The 10,476-nt window shown below is 40.1% G+C and overlaps 1 protein-coding gene and 1 long non-coding RNA gene across 4 annotated transcripts in view; both read left to right on the plus strand.

The window, feature by feature from the left end:
- KIDINS220 (kinase D interacting substrate 220) overlaps window positions 1-3,424 on the plus strand; it is a 159,668-nt gene extending 156,244 nt beyond the window's left edge. For all 3 annotated transcript variants that reach the window (XM_084622063.1, XM_084622064.1, XM_084622065.1), the window contains one exon: window positions 930-3,424. In XM_084622063.1, the coding sequence (XP_084478189.1) occupies window positions 930-2,201 (1,272 nt within the window). In that variant the 3' untranslated portion in view covers window positions 2,202-3,424. The remainder of the gene's footprint in view (window positions 1-929) is intronic.
- Window positions 3,425-4,985: 1,561 nt separating this feature from the next.
- LOC311519083 lies at window positions 4,986-9,775 on the plus strand. The gene is made up of 3 exons (XR_014711194.1): window positions 4,986-5,110; window positions 7,716-8,258; window positions 9,269-9,775. It is a non-coding gene; the product is annotated as an uncharacterized lncRNA (long non-coding RNA).
- Window positions 9,776-10,476: the final 701 nt, after the last annotated feature.

The raw sequence follows: 10,476 nt of genomic DNA on the forward strand, positions 1-10,476 counted from the left end.
GGCACTGAATTGCTCTAGCAGTTTGTCTTTCATTGAATATAGAAGACACTTATTTTAGACATTGTTTTATTCAGCATTAATCATGTTTGGCAACTTCACAAAAGCCTAGTACATAGGAAAGAATCTTGTGAAGAGCTGTTAGTAATATTTAATAAATCACAAGACCTTAGTAGTAGTAATATAGAGGGGGGTAACAAAACTACAGCCCGCAGGTAAGATCCTTCCTATGGCTTCTTGCACATGGTTGCTTGCTAAAGGGAGCATGAACAGTTTTTGAGGAAAAAAGGAACAGAATCAGAAGAATAAAAAAAATGCATGTAGGACCAGGAGCAAGGTAAAAGAGAAAGAATAAGTGAAAGAGAAGGAGCGAAGAGAGAAGAGGTGAGGAACAGAGTTCATATTCTTAATCTGAGAGACTGATTTTTCTGAAACCAGCTAAATACAATGAAAGTTTCAGTTGTATATATTCAATACTAATGCTTTTAATTATTTTCAAAATTCTCCCTCACAAATGTTTGTTGGCAATGAAATGTCCTTGAAATTTAAATGAAAAAAAATCTTATATACATATGTAAATACGTGTGTGTATGCGAGAAAAGCCTAAACTCAATACACCAAATGAATTTAATAATTATAAAGTGTTTTCAAAAAGGATAAACTTTAAATGTTTTGATAAAATACAGATTTGTATGTAATTTCTTTTTGCAATGGAACAGAAATGACTGTTTTTGTGGAGTTGATGAATGAGTGTGAATACAAATATGACTGTTAAGCATTTATACAGATCTTTTAAATGACTGTTTAAGAATTTAACTGCCATGATGCATTACAGACAAAAGTTTTTCATTCATGCATATATGCTATTGCTTCTGGTTATATTAAAATAACAAAGATAATAAGTGGTTTTATTTTTTTGGTTTTTTTTCCAGTCACAAACTCGCAGAACTCCAAGTCTTTCAAGTCTCAATTCTCAAGATTCTAGTGTTGAAATCTCAAAGCTGACTGATAAGGTGCAGGCAGAATACAGAGATGCATATAGAGAATATATTGCTCAAATGTCACAGCTAGAAGGGGGTGCGAGTTCTACCACTGTAAGTGGCAGATCTTCCCCACATAGCACAGCAGCTTTCTGTATGGGGCAGAGCACATCAGGGGGCTCCCTCCATTCCAGTATAGAACAAGAAAAAGGAAAGGATGGTGAACAGAAACAAGATGATGGACGAAAGCCCTTTCTGATGAAGAGGGGTGATGTTGTAGATTACAGTACTTCAGGTGTTTCCACTAATGATGCATCTCCTTTGGATCCTATCACTGAAGAAGATGAAAAATCTGATCAGTCTGGTTCCAAGCTTCTTCCAGGAAAGAAATCTTCAGAAAGAACAAGCATTTTCCAGGCAGCAGATTTAAAACTAAAAGGAGTTACTTTGCGCTATCAGAAACTGCCAAGTGATGAAGATGAGTCTGGAACAGAAGAATCAGATAACACTCCACTTCTCAAGGAAGGAAAGGACAAGAAAATGGATGGGAAAGTGGACAAGCAACCAAAATCCCCTGAACATGGATCTGAGCCTATTAGAACCTTCATCAAAGCAAAGGAGTACTTGACAGATGCCCTTTTAGACAAAAAGGATTCCTCTGACTCTGGTGTGAGGTCCAATGAAAGTTCTCCAAACCACTCCCTCCACAACGATGGAGCGGATGATTCACAGCTTGAAAAAGCAAATCTCATTGAGCTTGAAGATGACAGCCACAGTGGAAAGAGAGGAATTCCGCACAGTCTGAGTGGCCTTCAAGATCCAGCTGTGACACGCATGTCAATTTGCTCAGAAGACAAGAAAAGCCCTTCAGAGAGCAGCTTAATAGCAAGCAGTCCTGAAGAGAACTGGCCTGCTTGCCAGAAAGTCTATAATCTAAACAGAACACCTAGTACAGTCACCCTAAATAATAACAGTGCTCCAGCCAATCGAGCTAATCAAAATTTTGAAGACATTGAAGGTATCAGAGATTCCTCTCAAATCATTCTGCGCCCTGGCTCCAGCTCAAATTCAACTGCAGTTCAGAATGAGAACCTAAAAAGTGTGGCTCACAAGCGAAGCCAGCGTTCAAGTTATACCAGGCTTTCGGAAGATTCTTCAGAGCTCCATGGTGTTACAGCCTCAGGCGCTGCAGGTTTTGGAGAAGAGAGAGAGAGTATTCTGTGAAGGGAACAAACAAAATTAAAACAGAGCACGTCTGTATGTCATAATTTTCTTAAAATCCCTGGTTTGTTGGTTCATGCTCTTGCTAGACACTTTTTATCTCTTTCAATAGCCTCCACTAACAAACCTGGATTTTTTTCCAGTCCTTTTTTTGGAAAGAAAAATAACCTACACTATAAAATATTTCATTACCCCTTTCCCTAATTTATACTGCTAGTAAATATAATGCTATTTTCCACAAATGAAAGCAGTACTTGTCTTTCTGCATGGGAATCAAATTCCTTGCCGAAGAATTTTTGGGGAAAAGATGTTTTAGGATTAAGTAGGTCAGGAATATTTCATATAAAAGTAAAACATAGACATTAACATAGACATAGACAGACATGTGTCTGCTGCAATGCACAAAACTCACATTTTGTTATCCCTTCTAAAAATTCCAATTAAATAGCTTACTTTTAGCAAAATGTTGTACCATGTGTTGCCATCTGAATTTACAGAAGCCAGAAGACACAATATTAAAATCCCTCTGGCCCTTGGTAACTTGAAATTTCATACTTTTCATTAACTAGTTGATCTTCAAAAGTGTGTGCAACATATGAAATAGAATATGTTGGTTAAGTATTAAGATACATGATTGGCTAACTGTACATCTTCATCACCTGTTAGTTTGTTCTATAATTGCTCTTGTTTCTGGCAATTTTATTTGTGCATTGTGCTGATAAGCTTTGTAGAGGACATTGTCTGAATATAGTGTTAGAATTAACAGATATTTAGTATGTAATGTTCTCTCATTGATTTAGTGAGCGCTCTATTTATTGTTGGTATGTAATTTCACAATCGTTGCACTAAATAGCGGTAACTGCTGTTACATCAAGACAGTGTTTATATGTAATGTCTGAATTTCTGAAGTATTGTTCTGCATGCCCTTTCACTAATATATTCTTTTTCACCTGGTTATAGAAAGGAAAAAGTAATTAGTGTTTGCCATTTTAAAAGTAACATTTAAAAATGAGAAGTTCAGTGATAATATAGTGTACCAGCTTTCTTATGTTAGAGATAGAGTATTTAATCGTTTGTGTTTCAGTCAGCTAAATAATGTATCTGAATGTCACTGTAGCAAATACTTTGTACTGTACGTGAAATTTGCATGATTTTGGAAATGTGTTCAATCAAATGTACTCTAGTAGTATAGAGGGAATAATAAATAAATTGGCATATTGCTTTTGTGTCTGAGTTTCTGTTTATTATAGTGATTGTTTCCTCATTTGACAGAAAAATCAAATGTACTTGAGAGATTGTTGTGGTTAAAGCAATCTATGAATTTAATAATGATTAATGCTTTACAAAGTAGTATTTTTTATTAATAGAATCCCCGTAATAAACATCAAGGTACAAAAAAACACATTTGATCCATGGAACAGGCAAACTTGGATCATTTTTTAGTAATTGGTACATGCGTGAGGGAGGTTAACCTCCCGCTGCTTGAAAATATTCCAACGTCGTAATCATGTTTTTCATAAGTCACTTTGCTTTAGCTAGAAGATTTTTGTAATGTGTTCCAGTCTCAGTGCATCTTCAATCAGATTCATCCAGCTGGACCATGTGGTAATGGTCTCTTTTATCCATATTGAGAGAATGCATTTCTGTGCCAGAGTCAACAGAAAGAGGAGGTTGGCTGTATCGGTTTCTTTAGTTTTCCATTCCCCACATGTCCCCAGCACTAACAATACTGAACACTTGGTATGTTAACACCACAGAATTCTTAAACTTGTACATAAGACTCTATCATTTGAATTGTATATTAACCATATGGTTGGAATTTCTTGTGTACACTATTATTTTTGTGATGTCTAGTGTAAAGATTTTGAGAAATGCTCCATTTTCAACCAACTTTACAGAAAACACAGTTTCATAATCTTTGCTAACCTTTTGGAAATTTTTTTTGGTTCAGGTCCCTTTCCTATATTTTACATATCTGTGACTGTACATCACTGATTGCCCTGTGCAACAACATAGAGTCTCTGAATGTAAAAGCTTTTTTTGGAAAGACCGTTACAAAAATTGTTTGAGAGAGAAGAGAGGTACATCCTCCTCCTTGAAGACAACTTGGCAGTATTACAGAAGCTACTGTCTATCTCACAAGCCTTGTTATCTCTGTAACTCATCAAATAATCTAATTGGAGCAAATGTGAGATGGTCTTCACATAATTTTAAACTTTTAATTCTCTAGAAGAAAGTCTCATCTGCCAGTCCTCATGGAAAGCTGGGTCTTTCTATTTGGAATGAAATATGAGATGCCATGTTAAAAAAAACCAAAAAACCAAAAAAAAAGACTTTTGCACAATATTTTCTAGCTTTCATTGGCCAACACTACTAAAGACAATTGTTTGATAATTGATAATTGAAACAGTAGGAGCTAAGTGGCTAGCAAGGTGAGTTTCAATAGATAGCCATGTGCAGTCGTTAGTTCTTAATCTTCCACTATGCTAAAAACTAGATGAACTAGTTTAGTAACTGGATCAATTCAGAAATGCTTAAAATTCAGAAATGTTAAGCCATCTCCCATCTTACACTGTTGAAGCTGTTCAAGTGAGCAAAGAGATCACTTCCTTTGGGGGGGAAAAGTGGAATAAATAAAGAATAGCCCAAGATCTTAATGTAGGAAACAAAAGTGTGAAATCTGTTGACTATGTTGGCTTTTTAATGGTGACAACTGTACGTATGTACATGAAACTTTATCCAGTATTCCTGTGGAAATTAAAACAACATAAATCTTTACTCACAACAGGATTATCTGAGCAGTACGTAAAATCTCTTGGCCCAGTTTTCAGACATGTTGAGTACCTGCAACTCCAGTTGAAGTCCTAAGAAGCTGGAGGTGATGTGAACATCAGGCCCTTCGCTATTTGTAGGTCTGTTCTATTTCTTCATCCTTCTAAATGAGGCTTTACTAATGTAAATGAGAATCGCATACGTTTTCCAAAATACAATTATAGTCTCCCACACAGATTTGTTTAACTAAAATTATGCAATTTTTGATATACCTTTTTTTTTTTTTAAATTCTGATATACTGCATATTGACATCACAGGTGCATTCTTATGTACTTCAAAATGCCACTCAGCAGCCAAGGTGGTCCATTGTATTTATTATTTTATAGTGTCCGAAAACATACTAGATGCTTCACAGAAAACAGAGAAAGGCGTGATTCCCATGCTGTAAAGAGTTCAAAATGTAAATATTAATTGAGGACTCGGCAGGTTGGGATGGTCAGAAGAAAGGAGGGCATGGAGTGAAAGAGGATGTGGATTACAGCAATACGATAATACAGTTGCTAACTTCAGACATGTATACATCATAATGGTTCAGTTGAGGGTTCTTTATGTATATAACAAATAAAAGGAAGGCACAATATAAGATATGACAAAGTTTATGGTGAATGAATAGATAATGGAGTAATAGTGGTTATATAGTCAAATAAATTGATTTGGAAATACACCTTCATTCCTAAGCAATATAACTATTATTGTAGGCTTACATAATTATTGTAATCCTGAGCTGGTTATATATGGGTTCCCAGTGTAGCTCCTAGAACAAGCAGAATATGAACATGTCATCTGCAAGAAGAACTTGCTTATAAACATTGTGTGTTAATAAAACAATAAATATTTCTGGTTCTCCTTGGAATCATACCTATAAGATGCTGTGGTGTGCAAAATGCCTGTAGCTCAAAAGAATAAAAATTTTTAAATCAAAGTATCTTATTGATTTTTACAGGTTGAACATAAATAAAATAGAGAGTGGAGGAACTGCCTCCATGGGGGAAAGAAGAAAAAGGAGAAGGAAAGGGAAGGAAGGGGAGAGAGAGAGAGAGAGGAGGGAGGGAGTTTTCAAAGATACAGGAGAGTAGTAAAAGCAAAGTCCGCCTAGGACAGAATGGGTGTATGTAGTTGCTGTTGTACATAATCTTTCACACACATGATAACATTGCAAAAATAAAACAATTTTTATGGTTTATAAATGTATGGCTGTTGTTCACTGTCCCAGGCCAATGGGGGCTGCAGGAAGCAGCGCGGGCTGAGGGATGTGCTGGCTGCTGCTTCCCTCAGCTCCCATTGGCCTGGAGCGGTGAACCGCGGCCAATGGGAGCTGCAATCAGCCGAACCAGCAGGTAAACAACCGGCCCTGCTCGCCAGGGGGCTTACCCTGGCAAGCCACATGCGAAAGGTTGCCAATCCCTGCTTTAGAGCCTGCAAGTCCACTCAGTCCTAATTCTTGTTCAGCCAATCGCTCAGACAAACATATTTGTTTACATTTGCAGGAGATAATGCTGCCTGCTTCTTGTTTACAATGTCACCTGAAAGTAAGGACAGGCATTCACATGGCACTGTTGTAGCCGGCGTCGCAAGATATTTACATCCCAGGTGCGCTAAAGACTCATATGTCCCTTCATGCTTCAACCACCATTCCAGAGGACATGTCCATGCTGATGATGGGTTCTGCTCGAAAACCATCCAAAGCAGTGCGGACCGACGTATGTTCATTTTCATCATCTGAATCAATTGCCACCAGCAGAAGGTTGATTTTCTTTTTTGATGGTTCAGGTTCTGTAGTTTCCGCATCGGAGTGTTGCTCTTTTAAGACTTCTGAAAGCATGATCCACACCTCGTCCCTCTCAGATTTTGGAAGGTGCTTCAGATTATTAAATTTTGGGTTGAGTGCCTTAGCTATCTTTAGAAATCTCACATTGGTACCTTCTTTGCATTTTATCAAATCTGCAGTGAAAGTGTTCTTAAAACAAACAACAACATGTGCTGGGTCATCATCCGAGACTGCCATAACATAAACTATATGGCAGAATGCAGGTAAAACAGAGCAGGGGAAATACAATTCTCCCCCAAGGAGTTAAGTCATAAATTTAATTAACACATTTTTTTTAATGAGTGTCATCAGCATGGAAGCATGTCCTCTGGAATGGTGGCTGAAGCATGAAGGGGCATACAAATGTTTAGCATATCTGGCATGTGAATACCTTGCAATATTGGTTACAAACATGCCATGCAAATGCCTGTTCTCACTTTCTGGTGACGTTGCAAATAATACAGCATTATCTCCTGTAAATGTAAACAAACTTGTTTGTCTTAGTGATTGGCTGAACAAGAAGTAGGACTGAGTGGACTTGTAGGCCTGGTCTACACTACGAGTTTATGTCGAATTTAGTAGCATTAAATCGAATTAATCCTGCACTCGTCCATACAACAAAGCCATTTTTGTCGACATAAACGGCTCTTAAAATCAATTTCTGTACTCCTCCCTGACGAGGGGATTAGCACTGAAATCGACATTGCCATTTCGAATTAGGGTTAGTGTAGACGCAATTCGAAGGTATTGGCCTCCAGGAGCTATCCTACCGTGCACCATTGTGACCGCTCTAGACAGCACTCTGAACTCGGATGCACTGGGCAGGTGTACAGTAAAAGCCCCGGGAACTTTTGAATCTTATTTCCTATTTGGCCAGGTGAGCTCATCAGCACAGGTGACCATGCAGTCCCAGAATCAAAAAAGAGCTCCAGCATGGACCGAATGGGAGGTACTGGATCTGATCACTGTATGGGGAGACGAATCCGTGCAATCAGAACTATGTTCCAAAAGATGAAATGCCAAAACATTTCAAAAAATCTCCAAGGCCATGATGGACAGAGGCTACAGCAGGGACGCAACACACGGCCGTGTGAAACTTAAGGAGCTCAGACAAGCGTGCCAGAAAACCAAAGAATCAAAAGGATGCTCCAGGACAGAATCCCAGACATGCCACTTCTATGCTGAGCTGCATGCAATTCTAGGCGGGGACGCCACCACTACCCCACCCCGTCCGTGGACTCCAATGATGAGGTACTCTCCGCCATGCCTGAGGATTTTGCGGACAGGGAAAATGAGGAGGAGGAGGATGACGAGCTTGAGGAGAGCACATAGCACACCATTCTCCCCAACAGCCAGGAACTTTTTATCACCCTGACTGAAATACCCTCCCAACCCAACGAAGCCAGAGAAGGGACCTATGGTGAGTGTACCTTTTTAAATATAATACATGTTATAAAAGCAAGCGTTTTTAATGATTAATTTGCCCTGAGGACTTGGGATGCATTTGTGGTCAGTACAGCTACTGGAAAGGTCTGTTAACATGTCTGGGGATGGAGCGGAAATCCTCCAGGGACATTTCCATGAAGCTCTCCTGGAGGTACTCTAAAAGCCTTTGCAGAAAGTTTCTGGGGAGAGCAGCCTTATTGGCTCCATGGTAGGACACTTTACCACGCCATGGTAGGACACTTTACCACACCATGCTAGTAGCAAGTAACGTGGTATCATTGCATGACAAAGCCTGGCAGTGTATGGTCCCGGTGTTTGCTGGCATTCAAGGAACATCCGTTCTTTATCTCTCTGTGCTATCCTCAGGAGAGAGATATCGTTCATGGTAACCTGGTTGAAATACGGGAATGTAATTAAGGGGACATTCAGAGGTGGCCATTCCTACTGGGCTGTTTGCCTGTGACTGAAAAGAAATCCTCCCCGCAGTTAGCTACACGGTGGGGGGAGGAGGGGCATTGGTGCTGAGTTGTTCGCGTTTGGCTAGCAGGGATCTCCCCTGATCTCCCCCTCCCCGGATAGCCACGTGGTGGGGGGAGGGGTAAAGCAATCATCCCAGAGAATTGAATGGGGGAGGTGTTTGGTTTCTGCTTCTGCACATTAACACGAAAATTGCAGCACTAAATGGCCAACTCAACGGGCTTTGCTTGGTATGAGAAAGGAGGGCGCTGCTGTTATGAAGGTTGCAGAAGCCAAAAGACTATGGCTTACCATGGCCACCTGCAAGCCGAATTCTGTTGCCTGGCACTGCGTGTGTGATCTGTAACACCAAGCCGCAGGCACTCAATATAAGATGCAAAATGCGACCTTGTACCAAAATCATGTGCTATGTAATGTGAATAGTGTTGTTCACCAAGAAAGAGTATAGCCATTGTTCTGTAAAATGTATCTTTTTAAATACTTCATTCCCTTTTTTTCCTCCTGCAGCTGCAAATGTTTCAAGCCTCCCTCCTCCGTCCCAAAGGCTATCTCAGATAAGGCAGCGAAAAAAATGCACATGCGATGAAATGTTCTCTGAGCTCATGCAGTCGTCCGGCACTGACGGAGCTCAGCAGAATTTGTGGAGGGATACGATAGCAGAGTACAGGAAAGCGGCCAATGAATGTAAGGACAGGAGGGACGATCGAGATGAGAGGTGGCGGCAGGAAGATCAGAGGAGGCAGGATGCAACGCTGGGGCTACTGCGGGATCAAACGGACATGCTCTGGCGTCTGGTGGAAGTTCAGGAATGGCAGCAAGATCATAGACTGCCGCTGCAGCCCCTCCCTTCTCCCCAAGTTCTATCGCCTCCTCACCCAGACGCCCAAGAACACGCAGGGGGAGGCTCTGGGTACCCAACCACTCCACCCCAGTGGACAGCCCAAGCAACAGAAGGCTGTCATTCAACAAGTTTTGAAGTGGCCTTTTCCATCCCTCCTACCCTCCTCCCACACCCCACCCGGGCTACCTTGTGAGTTCTCCCTATTTTTATAATCAATTAATAAAGAATACATGTTTTTTAAATGATAGTGACTTTATTTCCTTTGCAAGCAAGCTGTGATCAAAGGTGGGAGGGCGGGTTGCTTACAGGGCATTAGGGTCAACCAAGGGGGTGGGTTTTCATCAAGGAGAAACAAACAAGTGTCACACGATACCTTACATTGATCTTTCTAGCTGAGGATTCCCTTACTGTCATTTATAATAAGACTCCTTAACCTCAGTCTGGCAATGTAGGGGCCTTAAAACTTTCACAGGTTTTATGCTCCTGGGGGAATTGACTGAGAATGGGAACAGTTTCCTAACAATAGGACCATTAACAATGTTACTACCTGGCAGGCTGCTACATTTCTGCCTCAGAGAATGAGATCAATTAACCATCAACAGTAACTTTAACAGTTTGTGTTTTTTTGATGCAAAATGATCCACAATTACACATTATCAGTCATGATTGAGAACAACATTGCACAATGCAGTTTTGTAGGGAATTCTCGAGCATGAGAAGCAGGTGTAGCTGTTTTTGATGCGTGATGTGAAGGCCATTCACGTCATGCAAAAGAATAAATATCCCTTTGCCCTGTGGTAACTTCATTTGGACCTAGCTGGATACTTTGGGAAGTGCTTGGTTCTGATTGTCTTGACATTGTATTGACTGTTTG

This window comes from Lepidochelys olivacea, assembly GCF_965140295.1.
Source record: "Lepidochelys olivacea isolate rLepOli2 genome assembly, chromosome: 3".
Taxonomy (NCBI): domain Eukaryota; kingdom Metazoa; phylum Chordata; order Testudines; family Cheloniidae; genus Lepidochelys; species Lepidochelys olivacea.